This window comes from Ranitomeya imitator, chromosome 2, assembly GCF_032444005.1.
Source record: "Ranitomeya imitator isolate aRanImi1 chromosome 2, aRanImi1.pri, whole genome shotgun sequence".
In the NCBI taxonomy this organism is placed as follows: Eukaryota; Metazoa; Chordata; class Amphibia; order Anura; family Dendrobatidae; genus Ranitomeya; species Ranitomeya imitator.
This window is the reverse complement of record NC_091283.1, coordinates 351,161,190-351,183,277: the sequence shown is the minus strand read 5'-3', so window position 1 is coordinate 351,183,277 and position 22,088 is coordinate 351,161,190. Positions and strand designations below refer to the sequence as shown.

Below are 22,088 nucleotides of genomic sequence, written 5' to 3'. Positions count from 1 at the left end.
ATATTCTATGACGGAGCTGCATTATATTCTGTGGGAGGCTACATTATATTCTATGAGGGGCTACCCCAACCCCTGCTACATAATTAAAATGTGTATTACCTTATATTATGCCCTGATATTAGCGTGTTTTACTACACAGTTGATGGTCTTGAATTTATTTCTATGTAGCTACATAGTGGGCCCCAAGAATGATTTTCTCTGGTGGGCCCGAGGTGTTCCAGTTCGACACTGCCTGGAGCAGTGGGTAAGATAGTGTGAGAGATGAGATGCCAAGCCATGATGCCAGCAGAGTTGTTACATTAGGTACATCAGGGGGTCTCCAAACGCGACATGGCTCCACCATTGATTCCAGCCAATTTTGCGCTCAAAAACTCAAATGGTGCTCCCTCCCTTCTTTGCTCTGCCGTGCGCCCAAATAGTGGTTTACCCCCACATATGGGGTATCAGCGTACTCAGGACAAATTCAACAACTTTTTGTCCAATTTCTCCTGTTACCCTTGGGAATATAAAAAATCGGGGGCTAAAAAATAATTTTTGTGGAAAAAAATGATTTTTTTTTTCACGGCTCTGCATTATAAACTTCTGTGAAGCACTTGGGCATTCAAAGTGCTCACCACACATCTAGTTAAGTTCCGTCGAGGGTCTAGTTTTCAAAATGGGGTCACTTGTGGGGGTTTCTACTGTAAAGGCACATCAGGGGCTCTGCAAACGCAACATGACGCCCGCAGACCATTCCATCAAAGTCTGCATTTTAAAACGTCACTACTTCCCTTCTGAGCCCCGATGTGAGCCCAAACAGTGGTCCCCCCCTACATATGGGGTATCAACTTTTGGGGTCCAATTGCTCCTGTTACCCTTGTAAAAATAAAAAATTGCGGGCAAAAAGATTTTTTTTATTTTCACGGGTCTACGTTATAAACTTCTGTGAAGCACTTGGGGGTTCAAAGTGCTCACCGCACATCTAGAAAAGTTCCTTAAGGGGTCTAGTTTCTAAAATGGTGTCATTTGTGGGGGGTTTCCACTGTTTAGGCTCTCCAAACGCGACATGGCATCCTATCTAAATTCTAGCCAATTCTGCATTGAAAAAGTCAAATGGTGTTCCTTCTCTTCCGAGCTCTGCCCTGCACCCATACAGTGGTTTACTCCCACATATGGGGTATTGGCGTATTTAGGAGAAATTGCACAACAAATTTTGTGGTTCATTTTCTCTTTTTACACTTGTGAAAATAAAAATAAAATAATTCTGAAGTAAAATGTTTGAAAAAAAAAAGTTAAATGGAAATTTTTTCCTTCCATATTGCTTCAGTTCCTGTGAAGCACCTGAATGGTTAATAAACTTCTTGAATGTGGTTTTGAGCACCTTGAGGAGTGTAGTTTTTAGAATGGTGTAATTCTTGGTTATTTTCTGTCATGTACACCCCTCAAAGTGACTTTAAATGTAAGATGGTCCCTAAAAAAATGGCTTTGTAAATTTTGTTGTAAAAATGAGAAATCACTGGTCAACTTTCAACCCTTATAATGTCCTAACAAAAAAAACTCTGTTTCCAAAATTGTGCGGCTGTAAAGTAGACATATGGGTAATGTTATTTATTAACTATTTTGTGTGACATATCTCTCTGATTTAAGGGCATAAAAATTCAAAGTTTGAAAATGGAAAAAATTTAAAAATTTGCACCAGATTTCCATTTTTTTCATAAATAAACGCAAGTAATATTGAAGAAATTTTACCACTAACATGAAGTACAATATGTCACGAAAAAACAGTCTCAGAATCAGCGGGATCCGTTAAAGTGTTCCAGAGTTATAATCTCATAAATTGACAGTGGTCAGAATTGTAAAAATTGGCTTGGTCATTGAGCTGCAAATTGGCTCTGTCACTAAGGGGTTAAAGTTGATGTCATAAGGAGATGGCAATGACCGTCACTTGCCCTGATGTTGTCCTGTTTGAGGGGAGAAAGGTGGTGGTAGAAGCTGCAGGGAAAGGACTGCAGGACCATCCTGCTGTAATGTTCTGCTTGAGACACCCCTCAAGCAACATGTTACAGGAAGTAACGAAAAAAAGCATACATTGGGATTAGCTGTATAGGGAGAAAGGTGAGCAATTTTATACATTTGTAGAAGGCAGTGTAGGTATCAGACCACACCTTCAAGGTGTTCATTGGGCTGAGTCTTAGTCCTAACTCTTTGAGATGCTGTGACAAGAACTTAAAGAGGCATCTCAAGCTCGAAAGCCTAATTAAAGTACTCAAAAGAATTGTGCAAAGAAAAATGTCCGAAATTCCTCCACAGTGATGAGAAAAACGCATTCTATGTAATTGTAAACTTTCATTTGCAACCAGTTTTTTGGTTTAATGAAGCAATTCCGTTTTTTTACGAGCAGGATATAGGTTTTCAATACATCTTCTATTCAATAAGTGGAATAATCTAATGAAAGTCACATTTTGTATTACTTTATCTTACCTAAAAATAGCTGGATGAAACCAAGTAGTTACATGTGACATAATAGTACAAAGTTGTTAGTGTTTTACATTGTGTTTCCTGTCTAATCAATGACGTGAGACTTAATTCTGGCTGTGTAGAAAGTGATTCACAGAACGCGCTTATTCCAAAAGTTGCAAAAAATCTTTCTTCCAAATTAAAACGAGAGACAGACACATGCATAGCATCAAATGTGCAACATAGATAAATGTTTTGATCCATCATGGCTCTTTGTCATAAAGTCTAATCAGAATTTTTTTTTTGTTAACACTCTCTCTGCCCACCGTGTATTAAAGTGGCTTCTGCTCTGTATGAATTTTTTGATGGTTATGAAGACTTGACTTCTTGGTGAAACATTTCTCACAGTCTGGGCATGAAAATACCTTTTGCTCCGTGTGAATTTTTTGATGTCTGACGAGAGCCGAATTCTGGATAAATCGTTTTCCACATTCAGAACATGAGAATGGCTTCACCCCTGTGTGAATACGTAAATGTGTAACAAGAGATGCTTTATAGATAAAAAGCTTCCCACATTCTGAACACGAAAACGGCTTCAGTCCTGCGTGAACCCATTGATGTTTAGCAAGATTTGACTTGGCAGCATAACTTTTCCCACATTCCGAGCATGCAAATGGCTTTGTTCCTGTGTGAATTCTCTGATGTGTAACAAGACACGATTTCTGGTTGAAACATTTTCCACATTCTGGACATGAAAACGGTTTTGCACCTGTGTGAATTGTTTGATGTCTCAATAGAATCGATCTCTCTGTAAAACATTTCCCACATTCTTCACAAGCAAATGGCTTCTCCCCTGTATGACTCCTCTTATGTTTTATAAGTTTTGATTGCACGGCAAAACATTTTCCACATTCTGAACAAGAAAATGGCTTCTTCTCTTTGCCACCTTTTCTGTGTCCTTTATTTTTCTGAACATTTAGTGATGAATCACAAGATAGGATCTGTTCAAAATGATCTGATGATAAATTGTTGCTGTGAAGGGCTATATTTGGAATTATGACATGATCTTCATATGTATCTTGTGTGATATCACGATGATCTGCTTTACAATCTAAAGATAGCCAATGTCCCTCTGAGATCATAGTACCGTCATCTGCCAAGAATAAAATTAATGTTATTATTTTTTAATATTATCAGTTAGGATTTATGCTGATAATTTACAATATTTATATTTAAAAATATCCGAACAAAATACAAGGCATTAAGAATAATTTTCTTTTTAACTAAGACAGTGATGCAAAGCAACAAAGAACAAAAAGACAGCGCCACAATGGATGGTACAAAAATAAGAGCTTACATTTATTCTGCCTCCTGTAGCGACGTTTCAGTCAACAGACCTTTATCAAGCACGGTCTGTTGACTGAAATGTCGCTACAGGAGGCAGAATAAATGTAAGCTCTTATTTTTTCACCATCCATTGTGGCGCTGTCTTTTTGTTCTTTGTGGTCTTGGTTCTGTCCGGGATGGGCTCCCTGGTTTTGGACGTGCGCCCTTGTGTCCGCTGAGACCTTCAATCTATAAAGAAATGGGTGCTGTTTTGACTTTCTTTTGTTTTGACAGTGATGCAAAGCAAATCCTAATCCAACAGTAGACCTCAAGCACCAGAAGATGATACTAGGTTTCATGTTACTTTCTGTAAGGCTTTTTTTCTTTTACGAGAGCCAACATCTTCATAGATTCATGTTTCAGTGAACCGTAATCAGTCTTTTCTAGTTAAATACTCGGTACTGCAGCTGCCGATCCCAAAAGAGGCAGGTACGCTGACATGGACTGGATTCAGAGCCTGTTCAGACAAGTGCAGCTTCAGGATTGAGGTATCGCCTGAGCTGCTACAGAGTTCAGGTACCGCCGGAGGGGCATCACGGTAATATACACACTATTCAGGAATGCGGGAACAGAATCAGGATAAGGAATAGTGATGAGCGAATATACTCATTGCTCGGGTTTTCCCGAGCAAACTCAGGTGATCTCCGAGTATTTGTTAGTGTTCGGAGATTTAGTTTTGATCGCGGCAGCTGAATGATTTACAGCTATTAGCCAGCTTGATTACATGTGGGGATTCCCTAGCAACCAGTCAACCCCCACATGTACTCAGCCTGGCTAATAGCTGTAAATCATTCAGCTGAGGCGATGAAAACTAAATCTCCAAACACTAACAAATACTCGGAGACCACCTGAGTGTGCTCGGGAAACGAGTATATTCGCTAAGTGAACCAACTACAATGGAATAGGACAGGAGACCTGGTAAAATACAGTTGCGCACACAAGAGTTATAGGGGTTGATGCCTTTTATACTAAATGCCTCCCAGATATTGGCTGGGGGAATTTACAAAGTGAACGTGCTTTGAGACCAGGGGAGTGTGCGTGAGAAACCTGTGTGGCATGGACAGGAAGCAGGAGATGGGGAAGTCACCATGCAGCTGGGGTGGTATGACGGCATCCCTGCATGGAGAGCAAAGAGGGACCATGCAGGGGCACCAGCATTAGTGTTACAGGCCCAACTCAACTCTTATTCACACTGAAGTCACTATGATACATGGTAAGGTTTTAATACTAGAGGTTAGGACCATCCCGAATTTGGGTACACCTTGGTGCTGGTAGGGTGGCTTTTACACCTTTTTTTTTAATCAAAAACACTATTACTTATAGCAGGGTATATTTTCATTTTGTTTCTGCCCTAGGTAGTGTAAATAAGGCTAGGAGAAGACAAGAAAAAGTACAAGTCTATTAGGTGTTTTCTTCCTTATACACTGTGCATTCAGGGTGTGATGCGGCTTTTAGACACAGTAAGAACAATCTTGCTCTAATCTGTCCACAGAATTTTGGCCACTTCCCTTTAGGCACGTCAATATGTTCTTTGGCAAACTGTAACCTTTTCTACACGTTTTTTTTTTTTTAAGCAATGGCTTCAAGTAGGCGTCTTCTGATGGTTGAAGAACTCACAGGTAACTGAAGATCTTCTTTGATCTCCCTGGAGCTGATCACTGGATGCTTCTTTGCCATTCTTCTTATTCTATGATCTATGCAGATAGTACCACGTTTTGTGTATTTGCCATTTTAAAGAATTGGAAGTGTTTATAGCAGAGCAGCCAATTATTTTCTACACTCCTTTATATGCTTTCTCATTTCCAGTCAACTTCTTGAATAAAGTTCTTTCTCCTTCAGCACAATGTCTGGAATTGCCCATTTTACTCACCGAGCAAAGGCTAAAACCAGCAGGTACATTTCCTGCCCTTCTGCTTCTTCACAGAATGAATGAATAACCTCGCTAATTTTCTGCACTGCTATTTATTACACGTACATGTATGGTGTATGTCGGGGAAGTGTTAAAATTATTCCTGTTAGATTTTAAACTATTGCCTTTTCTGAGTTATGATGAAGGGTTATGAGTCATGTGACAAGAACTTACAGAGAAGATTTGAAAGGCCTTAGAGTCAGCTTCCTCTGATTGGTGTCTGAGGAGGGAGAAGTGGGAAACAGGGTATGAAAACCCCTATAATTGGTAAGGATTTTCCTCTTCAAGCAAAAGAGCTGAAGAGCCTCCAGTCTCTTACCAAACTAATTGTCTTATTCTTTGGTACTGAGCTTTTTTTAGAGAGATGCATCAGCCAGCTTTAAGCCTGGATGGATATGATTATGAGATTTTAATTATTTAATGGTAATTGACTCGAACCAATAATGGCTGAACCATTGGGTTCATTATTGTTATTATCAGGGCTGCGGAATCGGTAAGCCGAACCTCCGACTCCTCAATTTCTCTGACTCCACAGCACTGCCTCACTACTGAGCATGTACATAAAGTTCAGCACGGATTCAACTAAAATCCTAAATCCTTAGATCAAGAACAGAACAAACATTTCTAGGACATTTCAGAACTTTTCAAAATTCTTGTGAAAAAAAAAAAAAAAATTACAGCATATACTGAATTGTATTACTGTACCCAATTTATTATACACTAGCTGAAGAGCCCGGCGTTGCCTGGGCATAGTAAATATCTGTGGTTAGTTATAGCACCTCACTTGTCTTATTTTCCCATCACGCCTCTCATTTTCCCAATCACATCTTTCATTTTCCCCCTCCCACCTCTCATTTTCTCCCTCACTCCTCTCATTCCCCCCTAACACTTGTCATTTCAACCTGACATCTGTCATTTTCTGATCACTCCACTATTTTTCCTCACTCCTCTCATTTTGCACTCACACCTTTTCATTTTCACCTCACACCTCTCATTTTCACCTCATCACCTCAGTATATACATGTTTGTCATCTCCCTTATATATAGTATACATCTGTATGTCATCTCCTGTATATAGTATATACCTGTATGTCATCTCCCCTGTATATAGTATATACCTGCTGTGTCTCATCTCCTCTATATATAGTATATACCTGAATGTCATCTCCTTCTATATATAGTATATACCTGTATGTCATCTCCTCCTGTATATAGTATATACCTGTGTGTCATCTCCCCTGTATATAGTATATATCTGTGTCATCTCCTCCTGTATATAGTATATACCTGCATGTCATCTTCTATATATAGCATATACCTGTATGTCATCTCCTCCTGTATATAGTATATACCTGTAGGTCATCTGCTCCTGTATATAGTATATACCTGTGTGTCATCTCCTCCTGTATATAGTATATACCTGTATGTCATCTCCTCCTGTATATATATGTACCTGTATGTCATCTCCTCCTCTATATAGTATATACCTGTGTGTAATCTCTCCTGTATATAGTATATATCTGTGTGTCATCTCCCCTGTATATAGTATATACCTGTGTGTCATCTCCTCCTGTATTAGACCTCGTTCACACGTTATTTGCTCAGTATTTTTACCTCAGTATTTGTAAGCTAAATTGTCAGCCTGATAAATCCCCAGCCAACAGGAAGCCCTGCCCCTGGCAGTATATATTAGCTCACACATACACATAATAGACAGGTCATGTGACTGACAGCTGCCGTATTTCCTATATGGTACATTTGTTGTAGTTTGTCTGCTTATTAATCAGATTTTTATTTTTGAAGGATAATACCAGACTTGTGTGTGTTTTAGGGCGAGTTTCGTTTGTCAAGTTGTGTGTGTTGAGTTGCGTGTGGCGACATGCATGTAGCGACTTTTGTGAGATGAGTTTTGTGTGGCAACATGCGTGTAGCAACTTTTTGTGTGTCGAGTTGTATGTGACAGGTTAGTGTAGCAAGTTGTGTGCAGCAAGTTTTGCGCATGGCGAGTTTTGCGCGTGGCGAGTTTTATGTGTGGTGCCTTTTGAGTATGTGAAAGTTTTGTGTGAGGCAACTTTTGCATGTGTTGCAACTTTTGTGCATGTGGCAATTTTTCCGCGTGTGCAAATTTTGCGTGTGGCGAGTTTTCCATGAGGTGAGTTTTGCACTTGTGGCGAGTTTTGCAAGAGCCTAGTTTTTGCATGTGGCGAGTTATGCGCGTGGCGAGTTTTGAGTGGCGACTTTTGTGTTTCGACTTTTATGTGGCGAGGTTGGTGTATTTGTGGTGAAATGTGTGCTGAGGGTAATATGTGTTCAAGCATGTGGTAGTGTGTGGTGCATTTTGTGTGTGCGTTTATATCCCCGTGTGTGGCGAGTATCCCATGTCGGGGCCCCACCTTAGCAACTGTGCGGTATATACTCTTTGGCGCCATCGCTCTCATTCTTTAAGTCCCCCTTGTTCACATCTGGCCGCTGTCAATTTGCCTCCTACACTTTTCCTTTCAATTTTTCGCATTGTTTAGATAGGAGCAAAAATGTTTGGTGAATTGGAACGCGCGGGGTTAAAATTTCGCCTCACAACATAGCCTATGACGCTCTCGGGGTCCAGACGTGTGACTGTGCAAAATTTTGTGGCTGTAGCTGCGACGGTGCAGATGCCAATCCCGGACATACATACACACACGCATACACACATTCAGCTTTATATATTAGACTAGCTGAAGAGCCCGGCGTTGCATGGGCATAGTAAATATCTGTGGTTAGTTATAGCACGTCACTTCTCTTATTTTCCCATCACTCCTCTCATTTTCCCAATCACATCTTTAATTTTCCCCCTCACATCTCTCATTTTCTCCTTCACACCTCTCATTTTCTCCCTCACTCCTCATTCCCGCCTAACACTTGTCATTTCGACCTCACATCTGTCATTTTCCGATCACTACACTATTTTCCCTCACTCCTCTCATTTTGCACTCACACCTTTTCATTTTCACCTCACACCTCTCATTTTCACCTCAGTATATACATGTTTGTCATCTCCCTTATATATAGTATACACCTGTATGTCATCTCCTGTATATAGTATATACCTGTATGTCATCTCCCCTGTATATAGTATATACCTGCTGTGTGTCATCTCCCCTGTATATAGTATATACCTGTATGTCATCTCCTCCTATATATAGTAAATACCTGTATGTCATCTCCTCCTACTTATAGTATATACCTGTATGTCCTCTCCTCCTATATATAGTATATACCTGTATGTCATCTCCTTCTATATATAGTATATACCTGTATGTCATCTCCTCCTGTATATAGTATATACCTGTGTGTCATCTCCCCTGTATATAGTATATATCTGTGTGTCATCTCCTCCTGTATATAGTATATACCTGTATGTCATCTTCTATATATAGCATATACCTGTATGTCATCTCCTCCTGTATATAGTATATACCTGTAGGTAATCTGCTCCTGTATATAGTATATACCTGTATGTCATCTCCTCCTGTATATAGTATGTACCTGTATGTCATCTCCTCCTCTATATAGTATATATCTGTGTGTCATCTCCCCTGTATATAGTATATACCTGTGTGATCTCCTGTATTAGACCTCGTTAACACGTTATTTGCTCAGTATTTTTACCTCAGTATTTGTAAGATAAATTGGCAGCCTGATAAATCCCCAGCCAACAGGAAGCCCTCCCCCTGGCAGTATATATTAGCTCACACATACACATAATAGACAGGTCATGTGACTGACAGCTGCCGTATTTCCTATATGGTACATTTGTTGCTCTTGTAGTTTGTCTGCTTATTAATCAGATTTTTATTTTTGAAGGCTAATACCAGACTTGTGTGTGTTTTAGGGCGAGTTTCGTCTGTCAAGTTGTGTGTGTTGAGTTGTGTGTGGCGACATGCATGTAGCGACTTTTGTGAGATGAGTTTTGTGTGGTAACATGCGTGTAGCAACTTTTTGTGTGTCGAGTTGCATGTGACAGGTTAGTGTAGCAAGTTGTGTGCAGCAAGTTTTGCGCATGGCGAGTTTTGCACGTGGTGAGTTTTATGTCTGGTGCCTTTTGAGTATGTGCAAGTTTTGTGTGAGGCAACTTTTGCATGTGTTGCAAATTTTGTGCATGTGGCAATTTTTCCGCGTGTGCAAGTTTTGCGTGTGGCGAGTTTTCCATGAGGTGAGTTTTGCACTTGTGGCGAGTTTTGCGCGTGGTGAGTTTTGAGCGGCGACTTTTGTGTCTTGACTTTTATGTGGCGAGGTTGGTGTATGTGTGGTTAAATGTGTGCCCAGGGTGGTATATGTGTTCAAGCACGTGGTAGTGTGTGGCGCATTTTGTGTGTGTGTTCATATCCCCATGTGTGGTGAGTATCTCATATCGGGGTCCCACCTTAGCAACTGTCCGGTATATACTCTTTGGCGCCATCGCTCTCATTCTTTAAGTCCCCCTTGTTCACATCTGGCAGCTGTCAATTTGCCTCCAACACTTTTCCTTTCACTTTTCCCCATTATGTAGATAGGGGAAAAATAGTTTGGTGAATTGGAACGCGCGGGGTTAAAATTTCACCTCACAACGTAGCCTATGACGCTCTCAGGGTCCAGACGTGTGACTGTGCAAAATTTTGTGGCTGTAGCTGCGACGCCTCCAACACTTTTCATTTCACTTTTTCCCCATTATGTAGATAGGGGCAAAATTGTTTGGTGAATTGGAAAGCGCGGGGTTAAAATTTCACCTCACAACATAGCCTATGGCGCTCTCGGGGTCCAGACGTGTGACTGTGCAAAATTTTGTGGCTGTAGCTGCGACTCCTCCAACACTTTTCATTTCACTTTTCCCCCATTATGTAGATAGGGGCAAAATTGTTTGGTGAATTGGAAAGCGCGGGGTTAAAATTTCACCTCACAACGTAGCCTATGATGCTCTCAGGGTCCAGACGTGTAACTGTGCAAAATTTTGTGGCTGTAGCTGCGACGGTGCAGATGCCAATCCCGGACATACACACACACACACATACACACACACATACACACATTCAGCTTTATATAGTAGATTGTCAGAGTTGGTCGGATTTGTCCATTGTATACTGACTCCACAGCCCTGTTTATTACAATCACATTAACTAAGCTCTGCGGCCAATTTCTTGATACCAGTTAAGTTGTGGCCAATTATTAGCTAAGAACTAGTTCAAAAGTGGCAGATATATACTGTGTATATTCTCATGAGAAGAATCTGTGACTTCTCTGCATTTATTGGTTACTACTCACCTGGCCAGATATCTGTAGGAATCTCGCTACACTGCTCGTCATCACCCCTCACATATGTTTCTGTTGTATTAATATGGGTCAGATCTTCACCCTGAAACAAATATTGTAAAAGTCACAGACAGATGGAAAATTCACATCTATGATCAGCTCTAATCCTGCCATCTCCACTGTTCTCATTACACAAGTATAAAACATATAATACTGGTGGATAAAACAAGACTGAGCACAAGAAGTTCACCACCATCTACACATCATAGGGGAGATCTCATGACACCTTCTCTCCATCTACCTGGTGATCCTGAGGAGCATTGGGGTCTTCTTGTTTACAGTCCTGTGGAATAAGAGGACGGGGACATCTCTCTGGTGTTGTCCTCCTACTGGATAGATCTGGAGGAATCACATACAGGGCTGAATTCATTTTTTACATACAGATAATTATAGGCCGTGTGTATTTAGTCCTGTCTATTACCTGGTGATGTGAGGGGCTGGGGAACCTCCATCATGACGCCCTTGTACAGATCTCTATGTCCTTCTAAATAATCCCACTCCTCCATGGAGAAATAGACGGCAACGTCCTGACATCTTATAGGAACCTGACACATACAATGATACTGTCATCCCTCAATCCCTTCATAGCGTTACTGTATAATGTCCCAGCAATGTCACCTCTCCAGTCAGCAGCTCAATCATCTTGTAGGTGAGTTCTAGGATCTTCTGATCATTGATGTCCTCATGTATCAGGAGGTGAGATGGAGCCCCCGTGATTGGGCTCAAGGGTCTTCCCCATCCCTCAGACACAGGGGCCTGACAGCGCTCACTAGAGGTCTTCTTCATTACTGTGTAATCCTGGTTATGGAGAGACACATTAATAAATCTCACTACAGATATTTCCAGAGTCCTCACCTCTCCAGTTCTGTCCATCTGTTATTCCCATAGATAATAATGATGTAATGTGACGTCATCAGAATCTCTCACCTCTCCAGTAAGCCGGAAGAGGATCTCTAGGGTGAGGTGTAATATCTTCTCTGCTATCTTGTCCCTTTCCCCATCCATTCTTGACGTGTCAGGAAAATTATAGATCAATTATTAATGTCTGATAATGTTAGCACCTATATGCAAAAAAAGATGATCCAATGTAAAATATGCCATTACAATATATGAAAGAAAAAAGCAATAATGTGGAGTATTTAATAAATCAAGAGCTCAGACAGAAAATTCCTATGTCTTTTCAATACCAATATAGAGTACTCAAATTAGATGTAATCTAATATATAAATGAATAAAATCATAGTGATTAATTTGCAAACTTCATCGCCATATAAATTTAGAAAGAATAGTTCTTTTAAATCCAGTTTCTATTCCCCTTTTTTGCTAGTTAAAGAAAGGAGTTCAACTAGGTCAACCAATAGGATCACTCCACTATTGGCCTTAACTATGGAGTGATCCTATGTGTTGACATTTGATGACATCAGACCCAAACTAACTTGTGAAACATGTTGGGGAGGCTTAGGACTATATTTTAATAGCTTTAGTCAGTTAATTAGTGGATACTCAGTGATAGGATAGTATGGGTTGCGGCGCACCAAACCGCAAAAGGAGGAATGCTTCAAGTGACACTGATTTGAGCGAGAACTGTAGTTAATAGATAGTATATATGTGTGCTTGAGTATGTGTACTTACTCCTGCAGGATTTTCAGTTAATATTCTTTTAGTAGTATCATTAAAAGCTATATTTTATGGTCTTTAGTTAGGGTTTATTTGCCTAAGGATATTTGTTAATAGTTCTGATTAACATTAGGTGTAGGTCAACAAAGACTGACACTAACTCTTTAACCTTGTGGATGGGATTAAGAGTAATAATTAATTAAGAGGTTAAAAAGAATTGGTCCTAGCCCAGATCCCTATGGTTCCCCACAGCTGCCAGTACAGATCCCTGCAGTCCCCACTGCTTCCAGTACTGATCCCTGTAGTCCCCACTTCTGCCAGTAAAGATCCCTGCAGTCCCCATAGCTGCCAGTACAGATCCCTGCAGTCCCCACTGCTGCCAGTACTGATCCCTGCAGTCCCCACTGCTCCAAGTACAGATCCCTGCGGTCCCCTCTGCTAACTATATCCCATTTAAAGAGCGTACCATTTATGACAATTCATTGTTTCCTGTCATTTAGCCAATTCCTTACCCATGTGCATATATTTCTCCCAGTCTTTGCTCCTGTAGCTGCAGTATAAGGCTGTTATGTGATACAGTATCAAATGGCTTTGCAAAGTCCAGATAAATCACATCAGCAACATTACTAATATCCAGACTTGCACTTACCTCCTCATAGAAACTCAATATGCTAGTTAGACACAGCCTATCTTTCATGAATCCATGCTGGTTGTCAGTTATTATATTATCTACAATATATTTCTGCAGGTCATCTCTTATAATGCCCTCAAAAACTGTACACTACAGAGGTCAGACTTATTGGATGGTAGTTAGCTGGATCCACCTTCTTACCTTTCTTAAGGTCAGACTTTAAAAGGGAACCTGTCACCCCCAAAATCGAAGAGGAGCTAAGCCCACCAGCATCAGGGGCTTATCTACAGCATTCTGGAGTGCTGTAGATAAGCCCCTGATGTATCCTAAAAGATGAGAAAGAGAGGTTAGATTATACTCACCCAGGGGCGGTTCTGGTCCGATGGGCGTTGTGGTCCGTCGCCTCCCATCTTCTTACGATGACGTCCTCTTCTTGTCTTCATGCTGCGGCTCCAGCGCAGGCGTACTTTGTCTGCCCTGTTGAGGGCAGAACAAAGTACTGCGGTGCGCAGGCGCCGGGAAAGGTCAGAGAGGCCCGGCGCCTGCGCACTGCAGTACTTTGCTCTGCCCTCAAGAGGGCAGACAAAGTACGCCTGCACCGCAGCGTGAAGACAAGAAGAGGACGTCATCGTAAGAAGATGGGAAGCCCCGGATCAGACCGCGACGCCCATCGGACTGGACCGGGACCGCCCCTGGGTGAGTATAATCTAAAGTCTTTTTCTCATCTTTCAGGTAACATTGGGGGCTTATTTACAGAATTACAGAATGCTGTAGATAAGCCCCTGATCCTGGTGGGCTTAGCTCACCTTCGATTTTGGGGGTGACAGGTTCCCTTTAAGATCAGTGAATGCAGTGATACCAAATGTGTATTTTTTGTTTTATTTTAATAGGGCAAAAAGGGGGCGATTGAAAGTTGTAGTATTTATTGTTCACATTTTGAAAAACTTTTTATGGTCTTTGTTAGTCTCCTTGGGGGATTGGAAACTGCGATTGTCTTATCGCTTGCGTTGTACATAGCACTGCTATGTATAGAGAAAATCACGGCCTCCTACAAATGCCAGCTAAACACTAGCTTTCACAGGAGTATTATAATGAAAAAAACAGGGGCCTTCAGCAAACCTTTGGCTGGCATAGCAAACCCATCGGTGTCACGCGATCACATCACGGGCGCACGGAATGATGCGTATTAAAAGCCGCTGTTAAAGACTGACAGCGGCAATAAATAGATTAATAGGAGCTCCAGTTCACCCATGGCTGTTAAAGGCACATGATCTTCCGGGAAAAATGCAGGTTCGGCATGCAAACCTGCATCAAAGTCAGAGACACAAAATATGATGTAAATCTACTTGGTATGTCATGAAGGGGTTCACTGATCACTATAGAACAGGCGATCTGAATTTAACACACCTGGGATAGAGAAAGAGGGATGTTCTGAATGAGATGAAAGGCCAAAAACAAAACTAATTTTATCCCCTAATTCAAATATGGCCATATCGGTATGTAGCAAAGATTTCCTAATCCTTTCATTATTTATTCCCAACAATCCACTTTGGGTGTGTACCAGAGATGTCTGTAGGTCAATAAGATCAGTAATATAATATCTTCTCAGCAGATTCTTTCTGTTTTACCATATTATATTCCCACTGTATTAAATCTCCTCTATGCACAGCTACTCCATTGATAAAGTCACCCTTAATAGTTACTTTATAGGCATCTCACTTCCCGAGAGGATCTGCCTGATTTGAATTAAAGGCCCAAAAATCCAAATGAACGGAATTCAATTTTTCTAATACTAAAGGTGGCAGCAGCCAAGCAGGGTGTACTATCAATAGCTTTCATCCTGGGCCCTCGCCAACCTTAAGGGTATGTTCACATGTTGGGTTTTTGCATGCAAATTTTCAGCTGCATTTTACAGTACCAGCAAAGTCTATGAGATTTCAGAAATCGCATTCACCAAGCTTGTTTTTTTTTTTCCTCAGTATTTTGTACTTTGCTTGTTTTTAGCAGAATAGAGCATGTCACTTCTTTCAGCGTTTTTCACCCATTGACAGCAATGGATGGTGAAAAAATGCTGCAAAAACACAGGTATCAGGTTTTGCTGCATTTCATGGTGCCAAAACCTTATGAAGTAGTTTTGTTGCTAAACTTTATCAGCATGCACAAGAGACAAATGTAACATGACAAAAATGCACAAAAAAACGCAAGAAAAGCCTGCTTTTTTTACTGCAGCTTCTTTAAGAGAGCAAGTTTTGCTGCAGAAAAAAAAAGGGCAGCAAAAATGCCATGTGTGAACATAGCCTAACAGTATGTATTATAGCGGAGTGGTCAGATAACTCGAGGTGTATTGTGAGATTATTTATAGTGATGAGCGAGTCTACTCGTTGCTCGGATATTCCCGAGAACGCTCGCGTGACCTCTGAGTATTTGTTAGTGTTTGGAGATTTAGTTTTCATCGCGGCAGCTGAATGATTTACAGCTATTAGCCAGGCTGAGTACATGTGGGGGTTGCCTGGTTGCTAGGTAATCCCCACATGTAATCAAGCTGGCTAATAGATGTAAATCATGCTGCTGAGGCAATGAAAACGTAATCTCCGAGCAGTCATAAATACTTGGAGACCACCTGAGCGTGCTTGGGAAAACACGACCAACGAGTACACTCACTCATCACAAATTATATACTAATGGAAGAAGGCTGGGGAAGCTGTAGCCCAGAGGTGTCAAACTGCATTCCTCGAGGGCCTCAAACCATGCGTGTTTTCAAGATTTCCTTAGCATTGCACAAGGTGCTGGAATCATTCTCTGCAGGTGATTAACTTATCACCTGTGCAATGCAAGGAAATCCTGAAAACATGACCTGTTTGCAGCCCTCGAGGAATGCAGTTTGACTCCCCTGCTGTAGCCAATCTATATGAGAGGGTTTTATGAGAGGCAGAATATTTCTGGAAACCCTCGATCTCCCAATATAAAGTAGTTATACGCAGAACTCGCTAATGCTCAAGTACCGACATCAGATGAGGTCATATCATGGTTGAAGCCGCTTGTTCTGACTCAATGTCAGATTACGGGATCACCAGTGAAGCCAAATTTTGGGACTCGACCCTGTCAGTCATTAATGCTCAGAGAGTATACAATTCTGTTCATTAATAGTGATGACCGAGCATGCTCATGTGCTAACAGAGTAATATCAGCGTACTCGAATACTATCTTCGAGTCAGTGTGGCTGCATGTCTATCGGCTGTTCGACAGTCGCAACAGATACGTGGATAGTCTGTATGTTAGGAATTCCATGCATGTGTTGTGGCTGTCGAAAAGCCACAAGACATGCAGCCACGGTGAGTAGAACATTATATTTGGTGTGCTCGAATAATATGTTCGAGTCCCAGCGTATGCATTTCTTACGGCTGTTCGACAGCCGCAACACATACAGGGATAGCCCGTTTATTAGGCAATCCCTGCATGTGTTATGGTTGTCGAACAGTCGTAGCGACTCGAGTATTTTTGGTGTGCTCGAATACTATTAGCACATGAGCATGCTCACTCATCGCTATTTATTAACCCTGTGAGCAGGATGGTTATGCCATTTACAGACTAATGTAGTTCCCATTGGAAATTTCCATCAGCTGCCCTCTTTTCACATACATGAGATTTTGCTAGCCATTATGTCTTTCTCTGTATACTACCCATAACACACAGTTTTCTCAAAACATTGCATACGAGATAAGAAAAAATAAGACTGATACTAGTTAATAATGAAAAAAAATAGAGAGGAAAATATTAACCCTTCTGTATCAGTTTCCGCCTTTTGTAAATGGTGTAACCTTTACCACAGTGTAAGTTGGTATCAGCACAGGGGCTTTCGCCTCATGGGTCTAGTACCCATAAGGGGGCTTCCTACCTGCTTCATCTATCCACTCTTCTAAATCATGGTCAAAAGTAGGATCCAGTGTTCCAGTAAAGTTACCAACAATCAAAGTTGGTGTGGGAGGAAAGCTCAGAATTTCACCCTGTATTTTTTTCTGTCCTCTCCCCCACAGTCCCCTGTTATGTCTACTAACCACGGACCCGACCTGCTTTTTCTAGATTGGAGAAACGGGAGAGTTAACAAGAAGCTATACATTTTAAAATGGAGCAGAGTTAAAGTCCAACACAAAGTGCAGCACATTTACAGTGTCTGGTCGTCATAGGATCAACGGTGTTCTGGATCTGGAAATACGGTAATGTAAAAGCTGCAATTAATTTACTATAATGCGAAACAGAAAAAAAAATAAATACACATTTTGCATTACTGTAATTGTAGCAACCTATAAATTAAAAGTAACATGTTTCTATGTTGCGCAATGGGTGTAAAATTAAAAAGCAAAAACAAAAATTCTGTTGGTCGGCAATGGGACAGACAATTGGAATATCTGAATGGACGGGTGATCAGAGCCCTAAGGATAGGTGCACACGGTCAGTAAATGCTGCAGGTTGGACGCTGCGTACTTGCAAAATGTCAAGATGATACAGCATAGTGGATGGGATTTCAAGAAACCAGAGATGCCTGTGGCTCACCCGTGGAGACGAACATAGGGCACGTCTTTCCAGACTGCAGCATGTCTATTTCTCTTGCGGAGAAGCGATAAGTCTCACCTGTACAATGTATTGGACACAGTGAATCCGCACGATTCAGTGATCACAGAGGAGTCACCTGCATTCAATAGCCGGCAGCGGACATGTGCCAAAGTGCTGCCGATTCCTGACCGTGTACACATACCCTCAATATTCACCGGAAAGGAAAAGTACTAGAAAGCTCAATCAGTGAGGCCGAGGGGTCCAGATAACTGCGCCCCTGTGAGGCCCCACAGACCCCGCTGTTTATTCTATGACGCTATGCTGAAAAAAACAAGCAGGGCATAGAGGACATCTGCGAGAAGTCACAGTGTTGTTAGAAGACACTATTATCATCATTTGGAGAAATGGATCACACACAAATTACATAAAGATTTGTCATTTGCACTGTACACGAAAACCAGTCACACAAGTGTGAATAACGGGGCTCCAGCACCTACCTCCACCTGCAGAGCCGCACTCCACATATATGGCTGTTCTGTGCACAGGACCTGTGATGAGGTCACAGGAGGGGAGGAGTCAGGGGTCACATGATCAGGGGCCTCAGTGTATGCAGGACTCTGCTGTGCTGGTTGTCATGGTGCTGAATGAGAGGAAGTTTCTGTGTGGGGTCAGGAGGGGTTTACAGTGTGGATGTAGCGGAGCCGTGTGTGTACGAGGTGTACGGAGCAGAGCCGTGTGAGTATGAGGTGCACAGAGCGGAGCCGTGTGTACGAGGTGTATGGAGCGGAGCCGCGTGTGTATGAGGTGTACGGAGCGGAGCTGTGTGTACGGAGCGGAGCTGCGGGTGTACGAGGTGTACAGAGCAGAGCCGTGTGTGTACAAGGTGTACGGAGCGGAGCCGTGTGTGTACAAGGTGTACGGAGCGGAGCCACAGGTGTACGAGCTGTACAGAGCAGAGCCGTGTGTGTACAAGGTGTACGGAGCGGAGCCGTGTGTGTACAAGGTGTACGGAGCGGAGCCACGGGTGTACAGAGCAGAGCCGTGGGTACAAGGTGTACGAAGCGGAGCGGCATGTGTACGAGGTTTATAGAGCGTAGCCGTGTGTGTACGAGGTGTACAGAGCGGAGCTGGGTGTGTACGAGGTGTGCGGAGCCGTGTGTGTATGAGGTGTACAGAGCGAAGTTGTGTGTGTACAAGGTGTACAGAGTGGAGCAGAGCCGTGTGTACGAGGTGTACAGAGCGGAGCAGAGCAGTGTGTACGAGGTGTACAGAGCGGAGCCGTGGGTGTGCAGAGCGGAGCCGTGGGTACAAGGTGTACGAAGCGGAGCCACGTGTGTATGAGGTGTATAGAGCGGAGCCGCGTGTGTACGAGGTGTAAGGAGCCGAGCCGCGTGTGTACGCGGAGTGCGGAGCTGTGTGTGTATGAGGTGTACGAAGCGCAGCCGTGTGTGTACGAGGTGTACGGAGTGCAGCCGTGTGTGTACGAGGTATACGGAGCCGAGTTGTGTGTGTACGAGTTGTACGGAGCGGAGCAGAGCCGTGTGTACGAGGTGTACAGTGTGTACGAGGTGTACAGAGCGGAGCAGAGCAGTGTGTACGAGGTGTACAGAGCGGAGCCGTGTGTGTACGAGGTGTATAACTGCAGCCTCCATGTGACAATGACATGATTACACGGGGCTCAGAGTGAAAGAACGGTGCCAGTGAAGGACGTTTGTATACATTTATGTATGTGTGTATGTATGTGTATGTATAGATGTGTACACATGCATGTGTGGGGTCGCACGCATTCAGCAAAGCATCGCATTAGACAAGCATCAAGTTAAAGGGCAGTTATTCCATGGCAGTTAGTCAGGGAAGGAGTCAGGTATCCCACACTCTGCTCTCCCTTTTATCCATGTGCTTTATTCTTATCCTCCTATGCTCCCTTGCAATCCACATTCACCGCCAAATACCCCCCTCCATCACGATTCATCAACATCAGCTCCTCTCTCCTTCCCTCTCCCATGTACAGCTCCCATGCACTTCTCACCTTCCTGAAAAACCTCACCCCATCTTGCCCAAACACACTGCACAAAAAAACTTCTTACAATTCCGAAAACTTCTTGCTTTTTATCTTCCTACTTCTACTGATTTCGGGAGACATCTCCCCCAACCCTGGTCCACCATCCCACAACCTCAACCGCTACCCTACCTCACATCAACACCATACTAACCTTATTAATATTACTTGCACTCCCTCATCTCTCTCTTTCAATTGGGCCCTTTGGAATCCATGGTCTGTATGTAGCAAGCTTTCCTTCCTGCACAACTACTTTCTGAACAACTCTCTAAATCTATTGGCCCTCACTGAAACCTGGATCCAGGATTCTGACACTGTCTCCCCTGCTGCCATTTCCCATGGTGGCCTACAATTCTCCCATTCCCCGAGACCCACAAACAGACCTGGTGGTGGAGTCGGCATACTCCTCTCCCCACAATGCACCTTTCAGGTCATCCCCCCGAGCTCCATCACTCTCATTCTCTTCTTTTGAGGTCCACACCATCAGGCTCTTATGTCCCCTCTCCCTCAGAGTAGCAGTCATATACCGGCCCCCAGGCTCACCGACCCACTTCCTAGACCATTTCTCTGCCTGGCTGTCGCACTTCATGTCCTCAAAACTCCCCACCCTTATCCTGGGAGACTTCAACATGCCCATAAACAGCCCCACTTCTACATCTGCATCCCAGCTTCTATCACTAACCACTTCGCTCGGCCTCACAGCTCTCAACTTCTGAGACACACAAGGACGGTAACACCCTTGACCTGGTCTTTGTCCGGCTGTGTTCAATCTCCTACCTATATAACTCACCGCTTCCCCTATCTGACCACAACATTCTCTCCTTCACGCTCACAAATCCTCGCCCACCCCAGCACACTCCCACCTACCATTCAGTCAGAAATCTACAAGCCATTAATCCTCATACACTTTCAGACTCCTTACACTCATCACTGTCCCCAATCTCCTCTTGTTCCTGTCCTGATCTGGCGGTACATCACTACAATGACACTCTTAGAAGTACCCTGGACCAAGTAGCTCCCCTCACCATCAGAACCTCCAAACACAGAGTAAAAAAGCCCTGGTTCACTCTCCACATTTGTTCCCATCACAGAAGAAGTCTCCAGGCTCCTCTCTTCTTCTCGTCTGACTCCATGCACTACCGACCCCATTCCCTCTCATCTCCTCCAGTCTCTCCAGTCGTCATTACTCACCTAACTACAATCTTTAATTTCTCACTCTCCTCAGGCATTGTCCCATCCTCCTTCAAACACTCTATCATTACTCCGTTACTAAAGAAACCCGCCCTTGACCCATCCTGCACAAATAACTACAGACCGGTCTCCAACCTCCCCTTCATCTCTAAACTCTTGGAGCACCTAGTCTACTCCCACCTTACCCGTTACCTCTCCACTCCCTTCTAGACCCTTCACAGTCCGGCTTCCGCCCCCTACACTCGACAGAAACTGCACTCATCAAAGTGACCAACGACCTTCTGACAGCAAAATGTAACGGTGACCACTATGCTTATTCTTCTCGATCTTTCTGTAGCTTTCAACACTGTTGACCACCCTCTCCTACTCTCTAGGCTCCAGTCACTAGGCATTAAGGTCACTGCTCTCTCCTGATTCTCCGCCTATCTTTCTGACTGCTCCTTCAGTGTTCTGTTCTCTGGCTCCACTTCATCTCCTCTTCCTCTCACTGTCGGGGTACCTTAGGGCTCAGTCCTTGGCCCCCTTCTCTTCTCTCTCTACACAGCCCCAATTGGACAGACCATCAGCAGATTTGGCATTCAGTACCATCTTTATGCCGACGACACACAACTATACACGTCATCCCCCGACCTTACTCCGGCTGTACTACAGAACACCAGTGACTGTCTGTCCGCAGTCTCCGACATCATGTCCGCTCTCTATCTGAAACTCAACCTCTCCAAAACTGAACTTCTTCTGCTCCCACCATCTACTAACCTCCCTAAACCTGACGTTTCCCTCTCCGTGGGTGGCACCATGATAACACCCCGGCAGCAGGTGCACTGTCTGGGTGTTACGTTTGACTCCGATCTCTCCTTCACATCCCATATACAATCTCTTGGCCGCTCATACCTAAAGAACATCGCTAGAATCCTCCCTTTTCTCACTATGGAAACAACAAAACCCCTCACTGTCGCCGTGATCCTCTCCCGCCTGGACTACTG

The 22,088-nt window shown here is 43.1% G+C and overlaps 1 protein-coding gene across 1 annotated transcript in view; it reads right to left on the bottom strand.

Moving 5' to 3' along the window:
- LOC138666548 (zinc finger protein 850-like) overlaps positions 1–18,410 on the bottom strand; it is a 137,875-nt gene extending 119,465 nt beyond the window's left edge. Inside the window, exons 1-7 of the mRNA XM_069754755.1 lie at positions 18,353–18,410; positions 11,984–12,117; positions 11,675–11,854; positions 11,478–11,601; positions 11,298–11,395; positions 11,009–11,099; positions 2,773–3,589 (exon numbers count right to left, since the gene is read on the bottom strand). Of these exons, the coding sequence (XP_069610856.1) occupies positions 2,773–3,589; positions 11,009–11,099; positions 11,298–11,395; positions 11,478–11,601; positions 11,675–11,854; positions 11,984–12,061 (1,388 nt within the window). The 5' untranslated portion in view covers positions 12,062–12,117; positions 18,353–18,410. The remainder of the gene's footprint in view (positions 1–2,772; positions 3,590–11,008; positions 11,100–11,297; positions 11,396–11,477; positions 11,602–11,674; positions 11,855–11,983; positions 12,118–18,352) is intronic.
- Between the last annotated feature and the right edge of the window lie 3,678 nt (positions 18,411–22,088).